This window comes from Oratosquilla oratoria, chromosome 14 (assembly GCF_046742065.1).
Source record: "Oratosquilla oratoria isolate Oo_2021 chromosome 14, ASM4674206v1, whole genome shotgun sequence".
Classification (NCBI taxonomy): Eukaryota; Metazoa; Arthropoda; class Malacostraca; order Stomatopoda; family Squillidae; genus Oratosquilla; species Oratosquilla oratoria.
In genome coordinates, this window is record NC_134790.1 from 63,527,301 (window position 1) to 63,551,818 (window position 24,518).

General features: G+C 37.4%; 1 protein-coding gene across 5 annotated transcripts in view; it reads right to left on the bottom strand.

Moving 5' to 3' along the window:
• Window positions 1–24,518, bottom strand: part of LOC143032899 (RUN and FYVE domain-containing protein 2-like) — a 199,990-nt gene that overhangs the window by 128,293 nt on the left and 47,179 nt on the right. For all 5 annotated transcript variants that reach the window (XM_076198133.1, XM_076198130.1, XM_076198128.1 and 2 more), the window contains 4 exons: window positions 9,122–9,300; window positions 7,492–7,601; window positions 4,014–4,221; window positions 3,695–3,858 (listed from right to left, as the gene is read on the bottom strand). In XM_076198133.1, coding sequence (XP_076054248.1) covers window positions 3,695–3,858; window positions 4,014–4,221; window positions 7,492–7,601; window positions 9,122–9,300 — 661 coding nt within the window. The remainder of the gene's footprint in view (window positions 1–3,694; window positions 3,859–4,013; window positions 4,222–7,491; window positions 7,602–9,121; window positions 9,301–24,518) is intronic.

The following is a 24,518-nucleotide window of genomic DNA, read 5'->3' on the forward strand; positions in this document are numbered from 1 at the left end:
TCCTTGGTGTAGTTTCACCATTTCCTGTTTATTTTTAAGTTTACCATTCACATATCTATAGAATAGTTTGGGTTGATCTTTACATTTTTCTATGATGTCTTTTTCATAGTTTCTTTTTTCCTCTCTGTGCACTTTTACATATTCATTTCTATAGTTTATATATATTTGCCATTTTCCAGGTTTATTATCTTTTCTTCCTCTTTTCTGAGCTCTGTCTCTTCTATCTTTTGCCTCACTGCATTTTCTGTTGAACAAACATTTAATGTACACCTCTTGTTTCTGTCTTGGTATGTATTTATTAACTCCATTATACATTTCCATCAAGATTGCCCATTTCTCTTCCACTTTTGTCTCTTCAATGTAGAATTTTTCCCAATTTGCATTTTGAAAGAATTTAAGTTTTCCAAAGTCCGTTTTGTTGTACATCAATCTTCCTTTTCTGTACTTTTCATTTCTCTCCTTATATATATTTCTTCCTTTAGTTCAGCCACTATTAGTATGTGGTCACTCTTTCCAAATGGTGTCTTGTATTGAATTTTATCCACAATTTCCAGTTCTGTTGTAAATATTAAATCCAGTCTTGATGTTCTTCCATTACTTCTGTATCTGGTATTTTCATTGACTCACTGTATGTTCCATGGTCATGTCCAGTAATACATTTCCCCATATATCCTCTCAGCCCTTCATTGTCATCTCCCAACAGATTTCTTTATGGTTAAAATCTCTCATAAGCACCAGTTTACCTCCGTCCTTTGTATCTTGTTTAATGAATGCCTTGAATCTAAAAAATTTTTAATGTTTGCTCTCTTTCCAAGGGCCCGTTTTTGGGGGGCACATAAATCACCACAAACTTTCTACTTTTCATGATCACTTCCACACAGTTTTTACCCTCAGTAACCTTCGTCACATTTAAATTTTTCTTGGCCAAATTCATGATCCCTCCTCCATATTTCTCATTTTTTCTGTTTTTAATCCAGTAATTGTATAACCTGTGTCCAACACTATTAGGTGGTATTGGACCCCTTAATTTCATCTCCACAATTCCCATTATGTCTGGTTTTTTATCTGACAGGTAATCATTTAATTCATTCAATCCTGAGATTAATCCATCAAGGTCAGTATAGGCCATTTTTAATTCTTTTTGTTCTCTATCTTGTTTTCTGTTTTTGTTTTGTTTACTTTGATGTACCATTTTCTCAGTCTCATGTCTATGACCCTCCAATAGAACTCCTTGCTTTCGGTCTCCATTCTCTTTGCATTTTTTTCCTTAGCCGCACCTCTTGGTGTCTTCTCTCTAATTCCTCAACACTCATTTCTCTTTTTATCCATATCTTGCTGTAATGTTCTCTCTTTACCAACTTACTTGCTTTTTCTATATGTCTTCTACCACCATTTGCGATCTTAGTTTTATCTTTAGGGGTGTCACCCCCCCCCCGTCGTCTCCTCTCAGAGCGTTTCTATTCTCTTTGTTCTAAAGTAGTTCTTGAGGGGTGAATAAAATAGGTGTAGTCGTTCTGATGCTTGTTGGTCTAAATCAATACACCTCGAGAATCCCACCCGGAACTCTACATAACATAAAGCCACCTTCGTTCTGACATCAGTCTTTCATTCATCCAATAGTCTTTTACTTCTCAAACAAGTGCCACACCTTAAGGGCGTGACTTTTCCTTTCTGCACCAATTATTTTTCTCCTCCTCCACCTTTTTCTCCAATTAGAGAGGCTGTTATACCCTTCTAAACGATATCACAATGTAAGCATTATTCTTTCTTTAGAATATTGTCCCATTCTATACACTTCAATATCTTTCTCTACTTTCTGGTCACCATCTTGTATTTCTTTTAGAATTGATATTGCTGTTTCTTTTTCTATTTTTTCTCTCATGTACCTTGCCAAACCATGTTTTTCCTTTAGTCCATTTACCATAATACATTTTTTTCTATCCACTGTATCTCTAACCCAATTTGCCTTTTCTTCAACTGCTTGAATGATTGTGTCCTTTGCATTTTCCTGCATCTGTTGTACTATTTCTTTATAAGCAATTTCTTCATTTTCTCTGTTTTCATTCCATTTCTTAATCTTTTGCATGCTTTCCTCACCTAAGTTTTCTTCAATTCTTTCAGACATTGCCTGTATTTTGTTACCTCTTTTTTTTAAATTCTCACTATTGGTAGTATCATTAATTTTCATCTTTTCATTTTCACGTTTAACTTCCATCAGATAATTCTTTAACCTCTTTAGTTCATTTTTTAGTTCAGAATTTCTTTTCTTCAGATCAGATATCTCACTGTTAGCTTGGGTTAAACATTCCACTAATTCTACAATCTTCTTCCTTAGTTCCATGAATTCGTTCTCCCACTATTTTCTATTATTACTCATCTGCCTTTCCACATCTCAGATTCGACTCAAATTTCTTCTTTCATACTTACCAAAACTAGAAAAAGAGTCTTCATTATACAGTCAGAATCTTTCTGGTGATTCAAAGCCTCTGTATACATTAGACCTCGTCATGACACCCCTAGATGGCTCAAAATCATCGTTTTTCTTGCATTTTCTCTCATTAAATCACTTTAATACTGCAGAGAAATCATTTTGGGTAACCACAATTGCTCTCCCTCCCATTCAATACAAACCAGGCCTTCTAATTTCCTTGCACTATTGAGAATTTTCATCTTATTTGGCAGCTTTCAAAGCTCTAGTTGATAGGTGTTGACAGCTCAAAAGTCCATGTGTGTATTTACCTAGTTGTATTTACCTGGTTGCATTTTTGGGACGGGAGCTATGCTTGTTGTGACCTGTTTTCGTATCTCTCCATGTCCAGTTTATTCTTGAAATCGTGTATAGTTCTGGCATTCACCGTTTCACTGTTCAATTTGTTCCAGACATCAATCACTGTGTGGAAAACTACTCTTTTTCAGGTCTCTTCTGTAACTGTCTTCCATTAGTTTCTTTTTGTGTCCTCATGTTTCTCTCTTGTCCCATTTTAATAGGTCATCTCTATCGAGAACTTCCATTCCTTTCATAATTCTGAAAATGGTCAACAAATCGCCTCTTTCCCTTCTCTGCTCCAATATTGACAACTGTAATTTCTCCAATCTTTGTTTATATGTCAAATTTGATAGTGTGGGTGTCATTTTTGTCGCTGCTCTTTGGATTCTTTCAAATTTTCTTGTGTTTTTCTTTGTGCTAGGTGCCCAGATTGATATAGCATATTCTAATTTCGGTCTTATCAATGTAATAATTATTTTCTTTACCATCTCCTAATCCATGTAGTTGAAGGCCACTTTCATTGATCCTAATAAGTTGTAAGTCTCTCCAAATAATTTATTTACATGTTTGTCAGGTGTCAAGTCACTTGAGATGATTACCTCTAGGTCCCTCTCTGAGTTTACTTTTTTGACTACTTTGTTTCCAATCGTATATTTTCCCAAAACTCTATTTTTGCCTCTTCCAAATTCCACGTATGTTTGCATGTATAAGTAAACTCACAAAAAATTATAATAATAAGACGACATTCAAATTGCAAAGGAAATGAGTAAGAAATAGCCACCAAGAGTATATATTCTAAGCCCTGTGAGGTACAGGTCAGGATATTCAGAGGAACATTGATACCCAAAACATGCAAGACCTGTAAAAAGTTCTCTTTTAAAGTTTATTTACAGAGGGACAACTTAAGTTTTCAAAACTATTTCTTACTTAAGGTGACGATTAAGCTCCTCAATGTAGTTCTTCTGATCAAGGACAGTTGTCATATCTGCTGATTCTCCACTTTCTTCTGGGCTCACTTCTGCTCCACTGCCCGTACTCCGTAGATAAAGGGAAAAATCAATTACCCCCATTTGACTATCCAAATCTTCTTCCTATTCGAAAAATAAAAAATTAATATGAAGAAAATTTTCTTTAAAAAATATGTATATTATATAACACCATATTTATGATAATAAGATTGCCAAAGAATACATGAGTCATAGCTGCACATACAAGACAAAAATCAGTTATATAAAACAACTCTAACCTTAACACAAAGGTTGCAGTCAATAACATTGAGACCGACAAGAAGACCCATAATGACAATGGCTTCATCAGCAAGCATGAGTGACCCTGGCTCATAAAATTCAGTCAAAAGATCATCTCGGTGTTCTATAAGTTGACGAAAATAATCTGCTAGCTTTTTCTGCATGAGAGCCAACCTTAACCAAGCTCTAGCTCGGCCCATGTGCGTTCTGGCAAGTTTGTAAACAAAATGTTAAATCATAAAGTACCCCAAGCCTTCAGTTAATTAAATTCTTTATATACAGTGGAACCTCTATATTCAAACTTAATTCATTCTGTGAAATCATTCTTTTACAAGATGATTTGAATATAAGGTCAAATTTTCCCACAAGAAATTATGTAATTTGTATTAATCCATTCTGAAAGAAAAAGACTGTATCAAGGAGGAAATCCCCAAATCAGAGGTTAATATGTTGTTTTTCATTATTTGGCTGGCCTTTCGGCAGTAAAATCACAATCCATATTTGGGCTATTAATTGAACACCATGAGTAGGCTCTTGGCTATACAACATATGCACATCTAAGAATGAACTAATACTTTATAGGTGTAAACTCAACTAAACATGATCATCAACAACTTATAAATGGGCTGAAGATAACTGGTGGGTGAACTTGAAGAATCAATGGGGAAAGAGATGCCCAAATCTGGTATAATGCAAATGTCATGGACAAGTTCAGTTCATCATTTGGACATGTTACTTAAATTTCACTATGGCCAATATGTGCCTTAATTGTGCTTATAATGCCAAACCATGGATACAGATGTTCATGAAAGATAACATGTAACCTGACAGACAGATCAGCAGGATTTTGGGAGAGATGAATGGACTGTTGCAGAAGATTAAAGTGATTTTTCACTATATGGATTAAGAGATGATGAAAAAAATTCTCATCGAAACACTGATCCATCCAACACTGGAATATTTGTCAGAGGTATGGTCCCCACACAGAATGAAGGATATAAGCAACATATAGAGGATACGAAGGGCAGCAACTAAACTGATCCCCATCCTGGGAAATAGACTATATGAGGAAAGAGAGCAATGAGTCTGCCAACTTGATTTGAGTGATTGATTTACATTTTATGGTGCTGCATCATTTAGATCATATGGCAATGCTTACATAGTTTCTAAAAGTGACAAAGATGATAAGCCGAAGTTTATATTTTAGACAAAATATTTGATATGGTAAAATAATAGATTAATAAATTATATGGTTTAATGTCACAAAATCCCCTCTATCAGAAGGATAGGATGGTGCCTCTCACAGAGGACTTTGTAGCATGGAATTTAATGACCCATGCCCTTGGTTCAACTTGGCTGGTGGCAGGATTCAAACTGCCATCCCCTCGACCTTTGCTGTAAGTTACGATGGGGATGGGGTGAGTCAAAAGCAGATTAAAATTGTTCAGAAATGGAACTATAATTTTTCTAAAAGACCAGTGTTTTCTATGAATTTGAATTCCTCATGCCTTAGGGAAAGAGTCTTCTTTCCTAGTATCTGTGAGATGCAGAATACTCTGTCCTCATTGCAACAAAAGAGGTATCATTCTCGCAGGTCCATCAGGCTGGGACACTCAACTAGGGAAGTGTTATATTGTTAGGGGGACTAAGCATTCACCACAGAATGGTTGTGTTTCTCAGGACATGAGGTAACCATGTGTGAGATGTGTGTGGCCAGTCTGGAGACAGGTCAAGGCAGTCTCTGAGTGGTGTCTTTGCACATATTTATATGTCTAAGGATGGAGAGTAAGAGGGGCTATCTCTCTCATCTTGGTAATGGCAACCAAAGCCTCCCACTCAGTCTGCCAACTGGCAAGAACTGTTATCCATATTGTGGAATACATGTTGCTGCCCCTTTAGCTAGCTTATTGGCCCTCGGAATCCCCACGTGCTGGGACCCAGCAAAGTCTAATGTTATAGCCCCTACTCTGGAGTAGGTAGAGCCACTCAAAAACTGATAAAATTAAAACATCATGGGAAGATGGACTCAAATGCTCCATTGCTGAAAGTACACTGCAAGAGTCGCTAAAAATTGTAAAAGATGAAACAGGAAGGGTAATGCTGGTTCTTCAATATTCTTCCATTTTCATAATTTCACTATAAAATATCCAAAGACAGAAAAAAAATCATAAAGTTCCATGGAACTTATGCATGGGATATTTACTGATCATCAGCTGACAACAAACTTGTCATAAGACTTTTTGTTGCTCCCATACTATGGCTGGCCTCATTTGGTTAAATTGTTGGAACAAAGTTCAAATATAGCAATTTTTTATGATTTTTTTTTAATATTGAACAACTTGAATAAAGGTCAATAAAGTTCAAATATAGAGGTTCTATTCAACAAGTTATTAGTACATAAAATTTTTAGCTTATCATCACTCTTATAGATAAAAACAGAAAATAATGAAGTACACTGAACTCTCCATTTAACATGCTAAAAGGGGTGGACTTTTGCTCTGCTCATCTGAACTGTCATCAAAACTGTGGGTAGTGGGTAATGACACAGGTAACTGTAGGAGCAAAACCAGTGGTAACATGGCCATTTTTCCAATGTACTTGCATATATACAGAGAGTAAATGGACTTTTCCACCTTATAAGGGGGAGAGGCAAGTCAAATCATACACCCAACCTACACCCATCCCATCCACATCCAAAATCTATATGTTGTCCCTCCTATCTCAGCCCCTTGTGGAGTCATCTATGTCCCCTTCCACACTACTCTAGCCAAAGGAAATGCAGTAAGACACAGCACTACTGCCGCAGGACCTGACAGCTAGAGTTGGTGTTCTTCCACAGCTTCATTATATGGTGACCCCCCCAACCACCTCTAACCCACTTGAGAAATTTACAAAACTAGAAGAGCATCCATTTGAGTCACATCTTTTCCTCATTCATTCAAAACCATTCTCCATTCATTCCTATCTCTTGCACTCACTCATCTTTACTGAACAGACATTCCTCTTGCACCCAATGCCCCCTTTACCCCATCCATCCACCTTATTTTTGGTCTCCCCCTCAAATTCACTCCATCCATTTCTGTTCTCCGCACTCTCTTTGCCTAGTCTTTCCTAACTCATTCTTTCTATTTGCCTAAACTATCTTGCACCCCTCAATGTACCCTATCTGCCTGCATTCCACTACTGCTCTCTGCCTCACTTTCACATTTCTCACTTTATCCATCTTCATAGCTCTCACCATACTTTTTAAATTCTCTAAAATAAGTGAAAGAATAAAAACCAGCTCACTGCAAGTGTACACAATTGGCAGTTCTACAATGCATTACCCATGCTGCCAAACACCAGCTCTGAAATCAGAGGACAATGCCTCCTAAACACAGAAATCTATAAATCTAGACAGACATTTAGATCACCAAATGTTGTCTATTGAGCAGAGGTAAATTAAACAGAGGGTCCAGTGTTGACTTAAGAATTTACTTGACTGTGGGAAGATCTCTGACACTAGCAGTAATATCCTGAGCTTCATAACTCCATTTCTCAACCATTTGGAACAAATCCCATAGCTCCTTCTTTGGTCCAAGGATGCCCTTCAAACAAAAACAGGAATATTAATAAGTAAATCTTATGAATACATTTTGCAAAATTAGATTGCTGCATATCTACAATATTTTTTCCAAATTTCCAGTAGAAATTCCTGAAATGACTGTTAATAGTATACATAGCAGATGAATTCATTACTTTGAAACTGTTTTTTCTTCCTCATAGATTAATAGGAGTGATACAAGAAAAAGAAAACTAAAATATTCAGTTCAATTAATATGAAGCTACACAGATGATACACAAGTTAGCTTCAGCCTGTCACACTGTCCTGTGGAGAGCTCCAATCTCAGTGGAGAACCTTTGGGGAAATCCTTGGTCCGAAGCTGTGTTATCTTCTACCATTAAGGCATGGCCTGCCTTCACCCAGAAATGCTAAGACTTGTCTGGGTTTATCCACACGCTTTAGCAATAATAATGATTTTTGCTTCAACTTTCATTGACTAGAAACTCACAACCTACCTGAGACTGGTTATAGTCCTCAGGGTATCTTGGATCTCTTTCTAGAAAGAATCACTGGACTGCTGTTTGTGTTGTACGAGTGTGGAAGTGTTTATATGTCATCAACTTGTAATAATGGGAGAGGAACAGTTGCTGGTTGTTAGTTCTCCTTATGTGAACAGATGGAAGAAATAGAGTCATAGCTGACTGAGATATTTTCCTGTCTACACTATCAGTGGGCACCTGTGATTTTGGAACATGGTAACAGTGAGTAACTGGAAAATGATAGTGTAGATGCGAACAAATGAGACACCACCAAGCAGCATTACCAAATGCATATAAACATCTGGGTTGAACTAGGCATTTAATCTCCATGCTGCCAGATGTTCTGGTGTATGAGTTACATTGAAAAACTAGTAGAATATTGATAGTTATGGGGCATACAGTCTCCAAATCCCTGCCATGTACCTGGGACTTATGTACGATGTACCACAGGGTTGATACACTGGATAGGGAACAATGTAGGGGAGTCAGTACAGCGTGAATGGTCAAATTGATGGTCAGTGATCTCTGCCATGCTTCACCAACATCCCTCAAAACTGGTGAGTTGTGTGCCTGAGGACCATAGGTGACCACTGATAGTGTAGATGGGCCTTTAGGCTTAGTCTAGATACTCACTGTTAGTCCCTGATATCCACATTGTAGGACCACAATTTACAGCTATTGATCATATACTGTAGACATCACTGATCCCAAGATCTTAATGTTTGGGTAAAATGTACACATAAGAAAGTGTTGAACTATCTTTGTATATGTGTTTCATACATGGTATCAAGCAAGCCTAACTGGTGATTCGATGTGAAGTCTTACACCCAGAACTATTTTGTGTGTCCAACCCAGGAATTTGCACAGGTCATTCAAGTGAAAAGTGAAAGTGCTATCCTAATGTTCTTTGACAAATAATTTCTATTATCAATTTTTCATCCTGTTGGAGGATCTTGAATACAATGAAAAATAAAATAATTTAGCAGAGACCTTTTGCTTGAACTGAATTGCAATTAGTACTAACCCTCTTTGGTTTGAGGCCATGACGAAGGACATGCTCTAGTACGATAAAAAAATGCTGGAGGGGCACAGAGTCAGTGTCTAACATACGTCCATACTTGAGCGAAGACTCAATTAGTTCCTTCACCACAAGTTTGCTGATGTTGACTAAATTGCTCCGTTCAATGCTCACTGGATCCCGTTCTGAAATGTAAATCATATATATAGCTCATGTGACAACCACAACCCCTCATAAAGTGAGCAATTCCTTCAACATGGTGATACACTTGGCATATCTAATTCTAGTTTAAGCCATATTATCTTTTCAGCCTACTTGAACAAGCTAAAGCAATGGCTCAGAAATAACAGAATGGAAACCTCAACCCAATCTTCAATATCATTATTTACTGCAGACGACCATGGATCAAGAAAAAGAAAGAAAAGAAAAAATAGTGAAACTAAATGGCCAGGCCTTTCCATTGGGGAAAAAAATAATAAATAAAATAAAATCAATCAATCAATCAAATACTGATGGTGAAAATAAACAAGAAAATATACCTACCAAACTCCATCATAAGCATGGACTTTAGACAACAGAAAGAACCATCCTTAACCATGCTTCTACACCATGGTTCCTAAAAATCAGCAAAACAAACACACTTTACGAGCAATACAAAATAAAGCACTGTGAGTAATAATAGGATGTATAAACACTACTCCAATACCACACCTGCACATAGGAACTAAACTCTTCCCCAAAGAATGACTTAAAAGTAACACATACAGTTCTATGGAGGAACCTTAAGACACCATCCACCCACCTCATATCACATGAACACCACCAGCTGACTAGCTAAAAACATCCTAGCAGCTTGCTACTCATATATAACCTACCATCTGCACCACAAAATACATCCACACAAAAATATATTCATACTCAAGGTCATTAAACAAGCTCTCCAACACAGACTACAGCACTTATTACCTACTCCATCAATACCAACCAGAAATCATCCCCTCAGAAAATCCCTCTCAAAAGAAGTAAAAATCACATTAGCACACTTGCATTCAGAACACCATTCAATATGAAAAAGGTACCAACAAAGAATAGGCCTGGCCACAGAATCAAACTGCCCTAGATGTAACCCCCACTCAGAAGACAGAGAACACCTCATTTTACAATGTACCACACTAACAATCCTTGGACAACACCACTGTGTTTCTTCCCTGAGTGACTTATGAGCCTGCCCAGTGGCCATAGCTAGTTACCTGAGAGCAGTGGGTCTCCTGCAAGAGAGGCCTGGGGCAATAGATTATTTGATATCTTTTCCGCTTAGGGGTCGGCCTAAAATAGTGTGGCATAACAAAATTGTCATATCAAGCTTCCTTCCAGGTAAATAAAATAATTTGGAATTACTTTGATTAACATTTATGAAGTATACCAACATGTTGAAGAAATAATCATTGGAGGGGCGTTAATATGCAAACATCTTCTAATTTAGGAAAAGCAAGAACACGTGGAACTTCACTTCAACTGGCCCTTTTGTTTTTGCAGTTAAAAATAATTGAAGACAAAAACTGAATCCTGTTGCCATTGGGGCAAGAAAAAATAAATCCAATAATTTCTGTTAAAAAAAAAAAAAAAAAAAAAAAAAATCCATATAAATACTGCATGACAGAAACCAAAAGGAATAGCTTACTATGGGCAAGAGCACTTTAATGAAGGAATATATGGAGGATCACTTTAGAAAATTAAAATAGTGTCATACTTGGCATCATTGTTAAATTATATTCAAACATAAATATGTCATCACACACCACATACCTTGACTGAAAAATATTTTTTTTTGTGCAAATTCTAACCAACACTGACCATTAAATAAATCTTGAATACAAAATTCTTTTTTCATTCATGTAAATATAAAATAACCACAATAATACCATACATATATGAGAAAATTCTATGCAACATTAATTATCACATTTTCACTTTTGTGAAAATGTTGCCATAAGGAAATATGGAGGCAACAACAAACTGATAATATTTGCTATTTTAGAATTACTAAAGTTGATATATTTTCTATTTACAATTGAAGACTATTGTTAGAAGATATGGCAGAACAAGTGACTGAAATATTTAAATTCAACAAACTTAACTCTTATTCAACATCAGCATGGTATGAATGTGAATGATCAAAATGTCAAGCTACAGTAGTACACAATATATCTAGGAGTTTGAATTTTTATGTGCATGCCTGTAGCACGCATCTTAATTATCTGCTACATGATGAGCTGTGATCAAATTCATATCAAAGTACAGATGCAGTACCTGTTATATATCTCACATACAAAACACAGGGTACCTCAAAATTTCTGAGATTCAATGATAATTTAATCAGTTATTCATTATCCTGGGCCCATCTTTTTAAAAAGGTCTTAAAAACAACAATTTTATTATAGAAATTAACTCATAAATGAAGGATTAACTGAAATCCCATTTGAATATTATGAGATAATATAACAGAGGAAAAGATATGCAATATATGAAATTTTCAATAATGCAATCATAACAACCAAGCAATATCAATTTGCAAAGTAATGAAAATGGGTGATAGTTAAAAAATATATATATCTTTGAACTATTCATTGGGAAGTGAATCTATAAGATTTGGGAGTGTTGATTAAAGACAAGCTGTCATCAGACATATCAGTAAAATTGTATGAGAGACATATGGATTGCTGCAGGAGATTAAGGCAGATTTTTACTATATAGATGATAAGATGATGGAGGGGAAAAAATCCTAGTCTGTCCAAGACTTGAATATGTGTCAGTGGTATGATCATCACATAGAGTAGAAGATATAAGCAAGATTGTGAGAATACAATGGGAAGCAACTGGTTCCCAGCCAGGCAGATAAGCCATATGATGAGAGACTAAAAGAATTGGATTTGACAACACTGAAAACTTGACTACAGTATTCAGGTTACTAAAGGGGATAGACTAAATCAATACAAGAGATCTCTTGATAAGGGATGAAAGGGTTTTATGATGTCATAATTACATATTGAGAGACTAAATCTCTAAAGTATGTGAAGGAATACAACTTTCCATACAGATGCACAAATACTTGGAGTAAGAAGGCCAGAATAATACTTGAAATCAAATCTAATTATGAATATTGGAAAATAAGGATATAGCCCAAGTAGTTACCATACTTGAACTTGAAGTGAGTTATGATAACTGGAGATTAAAAGGCAGGACCTAGTGTACATTGCTCCTTTCCTGTATACTACAATTAGGTACATATAATTGGGTAAATACACACAACATTCTCATGAGGTTGGAACTACAGTGAGACCTCTCATTAACGAACATTAATTAGCTGTGTTTGCAGTGTTTTCGGTGCTTTGGAGTGGTTTTTGGGTGGCACAGTGATTGCACGCACTAAACAACAGCACCAAAAACACCGAAAACACAGTGAAAACACCGCAAACACAGCTAATTAACGTCCGTTAATGAGAGGTCTCACTGTGCTACTTATAAAGAGCCACACATCATACTTTTTTAATTATCTTTGCCCTATAGGAAAAAGTGACCATGTAACAATTAAATTTCAGCTGGCAGATACAGAAACAGAACCAAGGAATGAATCACACAGGTAAGTTGACTCAATTTTGGGATGGCAGATTTCTACAGCTTGGAGAAATTCTTTGAAGAAGACTGGGAAGAATTCATGAATACCTCTAAAACTATGAAGAAATGGGAATTTTCTCTTAATTATATGGGAGTGAGCAAACATGAGCAGAAGATTTGTGAATGAAAGATGACATGATTGGTTCAACAGAAGGTGTGCTATAGAAAAAAATATATATAACTTCTGGAGTTAATGAAGAATGAGAAAAAATAATATAAAAAAGCTCACAAACAAGCTAGAAATGAACATACAAGAATCCACAGGAAGGAAGAAACTTTGAAAGGGGTCTTATAAATTAAATATATAGGTAAACTAGAAAATTTACAGATTCATCAATGGGAATTTGAAATGCAGGGAAGAAATGATGAAGCTCATAATGGATAGTGAGGTTTTTAAAGAAGGTTCTGCTTAGGCACAAATGACGAATGAAAGTTTTAAATTCATTTTCACAGAGGAGAGCAATTTTCTAGGAGAGATGAGTAATAATTTGGGTTTAGAAAATATAATTATAAATTTACAAGTGTAGGAAGTGCTCAATTTTTGGGGATCACTACATTGGAGGAAAGCTTCAGAACCTGATGGGATCTCAAATTGGATGTTCAAAGAATGTAGGGAACAACTGGCAAACAAGATTTATAGTCTTTTGTGTGTTCATTTAAAGAAGGAACAGTGCTGCAGTACTGGAAAAGGGCTAATGTGGTACCAATACACCAAATGTGGAAGTAAAGACACCAATGAATTTTAAACAAGCATCTCTGACCAGCACAATTATGTGAAAGGATTGTGAAAGATTGATGGATCAAATATATAGAAGAGATAAGCATTTTGACAAGCAGTCAGTTTGGCTTTGGAGCTGGATGGTTGCCTGTTTCAAACCTATTTAGCTTTTACATACATACATATACCAAGGCTTTTTCCCCCTTCCAAGGGAGGTAGCCAAAAAGGGAAAGGCATAAAAACACTCCCACCCATTTCATCCCCAAATACACTCCACACCCCTCCCACCCTTCCTCTCATCTGAGCACCTCCTGGATGACGGGTCATCCCTGCACCCCGCCCACCGCCCTGGGTCAGAAGCAGTGTCGCAAGACACAGTACATCCACAGCAAGGCCGCTTCATTTAATCGGCGACCCCCCCCCTCTCCGTCCCCCTTTGCATATAAGGAGAGGACGGGGAGAAATCCCTTCGGGCTGCGTCAAAATTTACTCACACATACTACCCACCCCACCCCCCACACCCCCCCGCCCATTCCTCCTCATGCAGTCACAACATCATCCATATAACAACCATTCTCCACTCACCTCTGTCTTCCGTCCTCTCCCTTCCTTCCTCAACAGACATTCCCCCTCTTCCCCAAAGCCCCCTTCACCCCATCCATCCACCTCATCCTAGGACGTCCCCTCATGTTCACTCCCTCCACATCTGCCTTCCATACCTCTTTTACTAGTCTTTCTTCACTCATTCTTTCCATGTGTCCAACCAATCCTAATATTCTTTCATCAACCCTCTCTCCCAAATCCTTTTTCACCCCTGTTCTCCTCCTCACCTCCTCATTTCTCACTCTATCTAGCCTAGTAACCCCCGCCATACTTCTCAGACACCTCATCTCAAACACATTCAAACTACTTCTCTCTTCTTCTCTTATGTTCCACGTTTCTGCCCCATACAGTGCTGTTGGCACAATCACTCCTTCATACAGTCTCCTCTTCGCATCCATTCCCAAATGTCTATTTCTCATTACACTCTTTAAACCACCAAGGCATTTACTCGCTTCTCTCAATCTACATTCTCCCTCCACCTTCACTCCACCTTTTCCTGCTACACTTGCACCCAAGTATCTAAAACTTTCCACTTCCTCCAGTCGCGCTCCTCCCTTAATGTTCACTTCCAGTCTACTGCCACTTTCACCCCTTGTACATCTCATCACCTTACTTTTACCCACATTTATCTTTAGCTTTCTTCTATCACATACTCTCCCTCCCAAACTCTGCCACCAGCTTCCCCCTCAATCCCCCCCTCTCTGACCCTGCCACAAGCGCAGTGTCGTCCGCAAACAACAGCTGGCTCACCTCCCACTTTTCTCCATTTTCTTTAACCATCTCCAATCCCCTGACTCACTACCCTAGCATTCACCTCTCGCACCACCCCATCCATGTATAAGTTGAACAGCCAGGGCGACATAACGCACTCCTTGAACGAAGTCCCACCTTTACTTCAAACCACTCACTCTCTCCATTTCCAATCCTAACACATGCTCCTACTACTCACAATAAAAACTCTTGACAGCTCCCAAAAGCTTTCCTCCTATCCCATAAATCTGCATAACCTCCCACAGTGCCTTTCTGTCTACCCTATCATAAGCCTTTTCCAGATCCATAAAAGCCCAAAAAACATCCTTCCCCTTTCCTATAGCTTTCTCACATATCTGTCTTACCACAAAGATCTGATCTACACAACCTCTACCCGTCCTAAAACCACACTGTTCCTCACCAATTTACTCCCTCTGTTCCCTCTCCTAATCCTCTCTCAATTAAGATTCTCCATAAGCCTTCCCTACTACACTCAACAGGCTAATCCCTCTGAAATTACTACATTCACACTTGTCCCCCTTTTCCCTTGTAAAGAGGAACTATACAGGCACTACTCCAGTCCTCCCCGGTACTCTACCCTCTCTCCAGCAAACATTAAATAATCTCGCCAACCAGTCCAACCATCACTGAACCTCCCTTTTTCAGACATTCTGCATGACATCCATCCAGACCAGGTGCCTTACCTGCTTTCATCATCTTTACAACTGCCTTCACCTCATCCTTCCTTATTTCTCCTCCATTCTCCTCACTCATCACTCTCATTTTTCTTCGTATTTCCCACTGCAGCTATCTTTCCTTCCCTATCCTCCTTCACATTCAGCAACTCCCCAAAATATTCTGCCCATCTTCCCCCTCACTGCCATCTCTTCCATTATCAACTCTCCATCTGTACCTTTTACCTTTTCTTCCCTACTTGATTCGCCTCCTCTTCCTCTCTTAATTTCTTTCCAAAACATCTTTTTATTACTTTCAAAATTTTCTGTCATACTCCTACCCCATTTCACATCTGCTCTCCTCTTTGCCTCCTTAACCTTTTGCTTTACTTCTCTTTTCTTTTCTTTGTACGTCTCATATGACTCCCCTGTCCTCTTTTGTAACCAATCTGTGAATGCTCGCTTCTTCTCTTCTACAACCTTCTTTGTTTCCTCATCCCACCATTCACTACCCTTTCTTCTATTTCCCCCTGTCCTTCTTGTTCCACACACCATCCTTGCACACTTTAAGACTCCCTCCTTGAACCATCCCCATTCCTCCTCCACACCCATCTCTGCTCTATCCTTTACTCCCTCCCACTCCTCCTTCAGCTTTCTTTTCGTACTCCTTCTCCTTTTCCTTTTCATTCAAGGAGTTCACTCTAAGAACCTCCCTACCTTTGTCCCTTTCCTCCTTCTCCATCTATTCTCCACTCTCAGCTTACCTTCCACCAAAAAATGATCTGATATTCCCCCACCCTCTCCCCTTAGCACATGTACATCCTTAACTCTTCCTATCATAATCCTATTTACCACTACATAATCCATTAGCGCTCTATCTACCACCCTTCCCTCCACCACCCTCTCCCATGTGTACTTATGCTTGACTTTCTTCCGAAACACTGTATTTGCTATCATCAACTCTCTTTCTAGACACATTTCCACCATCAACTCTCCACTACGATTCTTTCCTGGAACTCCACACTTCCCAACCACTCCATCGATTGGACCATTTCCCACTCTAGCATTAAGGTCTCCCAGTACTATTACATTGACATTTCTTCCTAAACCCTCTATGCACTCATTTAAATCTATCCAAAAGGCTTCCCTTTCTTCCATGCTCTTCTCACTGCCCGGCCCATATGCACTTACAAAGACCCACATCTCCTTTCCCAGTTTCACCTTCATCCACATTATCCTTGAGGAAACCTCCTTCCACTCCACTACCCCTTTACCTATCTCCTCACTTACTAGAATAGCCACCCCTTCCCTCCCTCGCCCTCTCTTCACTCCTGATAACCTCCCACTTACACTCCCAAACATACACTCACCCTTCCCTTTCAACTTAGTTTCACTCAAAGCCAACACATCCAACTTTCTTCTCACAAACATACTACCTATCTCTTCCCTTTTACTCTCATCTGTACCACATCCATGCACATTAAAAGACCCAAACCTTAGGGTGCTGGCCCGAGGCCCGCCAGCACCCCTTATGCCTTTTCTTTTCGATTTAGGAAGTTGCCCCTTGGGGCTACAGGGAGAAGGATGCCTAGTCCCTCTCCCCGTCCCTTTCTTCTCGCCTCTTACGATCCAAGTGGGAAAACTTGGTGGCAGTATTCTTTTCCCCCACCACAGGGAAAAGAGTAATTGATCTGTTGCAAGAGAGGGAGGGATGGGTGGACTGTGTGCCCCTCAATCTTGAGAAGGCTTTTGATAACATACCTCACAGCTGACCTATGTGGAAACTGGAACATATTGGAGGACTAAGAGTTTAACTACTCAAATGGATGAAAGGTTTTCTGATGGGAAGGTACATGAAGACAGTAATAAAGCATAAGGTTTCAGGAAAAAGAGCAGTGACCAGTGACGTTCTACAAGGTTTGGTGCTAGCATCTATGATGTTTATTATCTATGTGAATCATTATCCTCAGTCAGGAGCATGTGTCAGGGGTTGTGATGCTTCACTCACATGCTGTCATCAGTCCTCTGTGCAAGCTACCATGGATCCACCCTTCCTTCCCAATCCAAACAACTCTTCACAGGTTCAATCAACTTGCCCCAGCCATGAGTTCTGTGGGTATCCTTTTTGTCTCCTGGATTGATGATTGTCTTTTGTGGAGATATCCTATGAGTAAATACTTTAAAGATTTAACACACATGATCTTTCAGATCTGAAGCAGAATTGTCAATCAAAATGTTCATCTCACCAAGGTATTTCACCATCCAGCACTGAAACAGTACCAACACAGAATAATATCTTCCCTAAGTGACTTGTGGACCTGCCCAGAGGCCATTGCCAGTTGGCTCAACGGCGCAGTGGTAGTGTTCGCAACTGTTACTCTACCAGTCTGAGTTGGAATCCTGCCCAGGACTTAAATTATTTCAGTACTGCTGTGCTGTTAGCTGGTACTCCAAGTCTCATATTTACCTAGTTGTATTTTATGGGAAGTGGAGCTATGCTCGTGGTGTACCGTCTCCATATCTCATTTTATCTGGACTATTTTTGAATTCGTATATCGTTTTTGCATACACTACATTCTCATCTAACCTGTTCCAAACATCTATTATCCTGTGGGAAAAGCTGTTCTTTTTCAGGTCTCTTCTATAACTGTCTTTCTTGATTTTCTTTCCATGCCTTCTTGTATCTCTACTATCCCATTTGATTAGATCCTCTCTATCAATAATTTCCATGCCTTTCATGATTCTATAAATAGTTATCAAGTCTCCTCTCTCTCTTCTTTGCTCCAATGTCTGTAGCTCAAGTTTTGCCAGCCTCTCCTCATATGCTAGTTCTGGGAGCATTGGTGCCAATTTCGTAATTGCTCTTTGTATTCTTTCAAGTTTTGTTATACATTTTTTGTACTTGGTGACATCGTCACTGCACACTCCAATTTTCATCTTACCAAAGTGAATAGTATTTTCTTCACCATTTCTTCATCCAGGTATGTAAATGCCACTTTGATCTTATTAGATTATAAGTTTCTCAATTTTTTTTATCTATATGTTTCTCAGGGGACATATTCATAATAATGACTCCTAGGTCCTTCTCTTTTCCACTTTTTTAATTTCTTCCTCTCCCAATGTATATGATCCCACTATTCTTATTTTGCTTCTTCCAAATTCCATTATACTACACTTCTTAATGTTGAATTCCATCTCCCACTTCCTACTCCATTCCCATACTTTATTGAGATCACTCTGCAGTGATTCACAATCTTCTTCGGTGTTCATTTCTTTTAAACATTTTTCCATTGTCTGTGAAGAAGCTCATATAACTTTCAATTCCTTCATCCATATCATTAATATATATAGCAAACATTATTGGGGCCAGTACTGTTCCTTGTGGAACTCCACTAATCACCTCATCCCAATAGGAATGTTTGTCTCTTATCACCACACTCATTTTCCTTTCATGCAAGAAGTCTTCCATCCACTTAAGTAGTTTGCCCTGTATTCCTCCTGCAGTTTCAATTTCTTATGTGGCACCTTATCAAAAGATTTTTCAGGTCTAGAAAGGCACAATCAGCCCATCCATCTCTTTCCTGTATTATATCTATTGTCTTGAATAGAAACACATCAAGTTTGAGGCACATGATCTTCCTTGTCTAAATCCAAGCTGCCTCAGTATTAGTACATTGTTTTTTTCCAAATGCTTTACCCATCTAATTTTGATCATTCTTTTACAAATTTTTGCTACCGTACTTGTACCGGTCTATAGTTTGTAGGGTCTTCTTTGTTTCCCCCCTTATATATTGGTACTATATTTGCTCTTTTCCAATCTTCTGGAACTTTTCGTTCCTTCAATGAACTGCTTATTAGACTATGTCTTTTATCTGTTAGTTCCTTCCTGCATTCTCTCAAAATCCAGTTTCCCATTTCATCTGGACCATGCGATTTTCTGACATCGAGATTACTCAAGTGATTCATTATTTCATTCCTTGTTACTACTATCTCTTTCATAGGGAGGACTTTCTCCTCCCACTCAATATCTCTAGGTTGTATGTTCTCGCCTCGTCAACAGCAACTTAAAATGCTTGTTCACAATTTCTACCATTTCTATTTCCTCTGTGTATTCTATTCCTCCTTGTCATAGTTTAACTAATTCTTGTTTGTTTTTCAGTTTGTTGTTTATAAATCTATAAAATAGTTTTGGTTGATTTTACATTTTTCTATGACATCCTTTTCGTATTTTTTCTTTTCTTCTCTGCGCACTTGTGTATATTCATTTCTACGATCAGTATATATTTTCCATTTTTCATTTCTTTTCTTCATTTTATCCAAGCTTTATCCCTTTTATCTTTTAATTCTCTACATTTTTGTTGTACCAACATTTTACATATACTTTTTCTTGTTTTTGTCTTGAAACATACTTTTCCACTCCTTCCTTATAAATTTGTCAAAATTTTCCATTTCTCTTCTACTGTTGTTTCCTCTTTGAATATCCTTTCCCAGTCTCCTTTTTAATTTTTTTTCTCATTTTATAAAAATTAGTCTTTCCATACATCATTCTTCCCTTTCTATATTTATTTTTTCTCATGTATTTTTCTTCATTTAGCTCCAGTTCTACTAATATGTGGTCACTTTTATTCAGTGGTGTCTTATATTCAATCCTATCCACTATTTCAGGTTCTGATGTGATTATTAGGTCCAGTCTTGACGGGTCTTCCTCATTTCTATACCTAGTATTCTCTTGTATCCATTGTGTCATTGTATGTTCTATAATCATATCAAGTAGCACATTTCCCCATAGGTCGTCTCCACCCTTCACTGTCATTTCTTCCCAGTAGATTTCTTTACAATTAAAGTCACCCATTATAACTATTCTTCCTCCATCTTCCATTATCTTATTTAGTGTTATCCTTGTACCTTCTAACATATTCTTGTGTTCTCTCTCTTCCCACGAAGCCGTTTTAGGAGGCACATAATTTACCTCAAACTTCCTGCTTTTCTTGTCCCTGTCCTCCACTTCCATCATAATCATTTCCACTATATTCTTTCCATGTGACATTCCTCACATTTATATCCTTCTTAGTCAGGAACATAACTCCACCACTTTGTTTTACTTCTCTGTTTCTAATCCAATAATCATATACACCATTGGTCTGGTCTTGTCTATACTATATTTCCCCAGCCTATATATTTCTTCAATTTCTTTCCCTATTTCCTGTTCACCTTCTTGAAATATTTTAGTACCTTGTTCACTCTCTCTCATCTCTTACTCTTGTAGTCTTATTTGGATTATGCTTCTCTTCCATTCCTAATATAATTATACATTTCTTTTTATCTGCTAAGTCTCTTACTATATTCTCCTTCTCTCTCATCACTTTAATAACTGTGTCCTTAGTGTGTTCCTTCATCTGTTGTTTCACTATATCTCTAAATTCAATTCTATTGTTCTCTTGTACTTTTTTCCAACCACTTACCTCTTTTGCTATGGACTCTTTATTCTCTTTATTATTCCTCTTTAATTCCTCATTCTCATCCTTTACTTCTCTTAACTGTCTTTTTAATTCTTCTATTTCTTTAGTTAGGTTTTGATTCTCCTTCTTTAGTTCTTCCAGTTTATCAACTCTTTGTGTAACTAGCATTAATTGGTTAAACCTAACCTCCCATGCTTCTTTCATTTTTTTTTAATTCCTCCGCTAGATTTACTAGTCGGGGGGAGGTTGTCATCTCTTCCCTTGTTAAATCCATAACAGTTGAGCTGCTATTATCTATATTTCTGCTTTTGACACCTCTGCTTCTTTGTTCTTCCTCGTCTGTGTGTTCTGCACACCTTTTGTTGACACCCCATCTAATGTCCGGGGCCCATTTCCTTCCATTTTCCTCAGTAATCCCTCCCTTTCTACTTTTTCTTCGCCTTCCCCACTACACCACAAGCTTTCCCCTTCCCTACTAATACAACAAAGGTACTCCCTCATTGAGATCGATGAAACTTGAAGTTTCCTGGAGTTCCAAACTTTGCTGTCACTTCGATCGACGTGTGTGTGTGTTTGTGTGTGTGTATTTACCGAGTTGTATTTTACAGCAAGAGAGCTATACTCGTAGCAACCCGTTTTTGTATCTTTCAGTATCCAGTTTGATCTTAAATTCTTTTATAGTTTTTGCACTCACTGTTTCCTCATTCAATTTGTTCCAGGCATCTACTACTCTGTGTGGAAGCTATTCTTTTTCAGATATCTTCTGTAACTATCCTTTTTAAGTTCCTTTTCATGTCCTTTTGTTTTTCTTCTATCCTATTTTAATAAGTCATCTCTATCAAGGACTTCCATCCCTTTCATAATTCTGTATATGGTTAGCAGATCTCCTCTTTCACTTCTTTGTACATTTCTTGATGTTGAAGTTCACTTCACACTTTTGACTCCATTCCCAGACTTTTTCCAGGTCTTTTTGTGATGATTTACAATCTTCCTTTGTACTTACTCTCTTCAGTAGTTTCACATCATCTGCAAAGAAATTCATGTAACATTCCACACCATCATCCATGTCATTTCTATATAAGGCAAACATTATCAAAGCCAATACAGAACCTTGTGGGACTCCACTTATCATTTTTTCCCAGGTCGAGTTCTTGTCTCTAAGTACCACCCTCATTTTTCTCCTGTTCAAGAAAATCTTTCATCCATTCCAATAACTTTCCTTGTACTCCACCTATTCTTTAAATTTTTCTTAGTAGCTTTTTGTGTGGTACTTTATCAAATGCTTTTTGCAAATCTAGAAGGCACAACCTGCCCATCCATCCCTTTCTTGTATTAATCTATTAGCCTTGAGTAAAAGCAAATCAAGTTAGTGGCATATGATCTTCCATGTCTAAATCCAAATTGTATTGGATTTAATATATTATTCTCTTCCAAATGTTTAATCCATTTACTTTTGACAACTTTTTTGCATATTTTTGCTATTGTACTTGTAAGGGAGACAGGTCTATAGTTGGTTGGATTTTCTTTGTCCCCTCCTTTGTATATTGGTACAATATTTGCATTTTTCCAATCTTGTGGTACTTTTCCTTTTTTAAGTGAGAAATCGATTATCTTTTGTATTTTGTACATTAGTTCATCCATACATTCTTTTAATATCCAATTTGCAATTCCATCCGGCCTGTGCGATTTTCTGACGTCAAGGTTTTTTATTTGGTCCCTTATAAGACACCAACTGGGAAGAATGAGCACGTACTAATAGAGCTTGAGCTTAAGGGATAAAATGTTGTGAGAAGAAACGAGAAACATAGAGAGGGAACAGATAAACATGTACCAAAGCAGAAACAAAAAAGGGTGTACATAAAGTGTTGGCATAATAAAAAGTGTAGCAATGCTAAAGATTGAAGAGACAAAGCCTGGAAAAAATGGAAAAAAGACAAAAAAGTGACTAAATGGCAAAAATACATCAAACTGAGAAATGAATATGTACATATACATAGAGAGGAAAAAGAAACTATGAAAAAGATATAATAGATAAATGCAAAGACTATTTTACAGATATGTAAGCGATAAACTAAAAGACAAACTGCATGAAGGAAACAAAGAATATATAGAAGATGTAGAAATATCTGAAGTAATGACCAGACACTTTAGGTCTGTATTTACAATTGAAAGCTCACAAATCTGGGATGAAGGACAGCAAGAAGGATCCCCCAAAATGAAAGAAATAATGGTGACACAGAAAGAAATACGGGACCAAATAAAGAAACTTGATGTCAGAAAGTCACATGGACCTGATGGAATAGTGAACTGGATATTAAAAGAATGTATAGATGAACTTACAGATAAAATACACAAGATAACTGACTTCTCACTCAAAGAAGGAAAAGTACCACAAGATTGGAAAAATGCAAATATTGTACTAATATACAAAGGAGGGGATAAAGAAAATCCAACAAACTATAGACCAGTATCCCTTACAAGTACAACTGCAAAAATATGCGAAAGTTATTAAAAATGAATGAATTAAACACTTGGAAGAGAACAACATACTAAACCCCAAACAATTTGGATTTAGAAGTGGAAGATCATGTACTACATTCTTAATATGCTTTTACTCAAGATTAATAGAAATAATACAAGAGATGGTTGGGCAGACTGTGTCTTCTTGGACTTACAAACAGCTTTTGACAAAGTACCACACAAAAAGCTACTAAGAAAAATTGAAACAATAAGTGGAATTCAAGGAAAATTATTGGAATGGATGAGATTTCTTGAACGAAAGAAAAATGAGGGTGGTACTTAGAGAGAAGAACTCAAATTCGGTAAATATGATAAGCGGAGTCCCCCAAGACTCTGTGATGGTTCTGATAATGTTTGCTGTTTATATAAACAATGTGGATGAAGGCATGGAATGTTATATTAACTTCTTTGCATATGATGCAAAACTATTGAAGAGAGTAAGTACAGAGGAAAATTGCAAATCTTTTCAAGAAGACCTGGACAAAGTCTGGAAATGGAGTAAAAAGAACAAAGTGAATTTCAACATTAAGAAATGTAGTATAATGGAATTTGGAAAAAGCAAAAAAAAAAGAATATCAGGTCAATACAAAATTGGTAGAAAGGAAATTAAAAAAGTAAACTCAGAAAAGGACCTAAGAGTAATTATCTCAAATGACATGACACCAGACAAACATGTAAACAAAATAGTTGGAGAAACTTATAACTTAATGAGATCAATGAAAGTGGCCTCTGATTACATGGATGAGGAAATGGTAAAGAAGATACAAGTTACACTGGTTAGACCAAAATTAGAATACACAACATCTCTATGGACACCTAGTACAAAAAAACATAAACTAGAAAGAATTCAAAGAGCAATGACAAAGATGGCACCAACACTTTGCAATTTGACATACAAAGATTGAACAAACTAAACTTATCAACCCTAGAACAAAGAAGAGAAAGAGATGATTTGATAACCATCTACAGAATTATGAAAGGGATAGAAATTCTTGATAGGGATG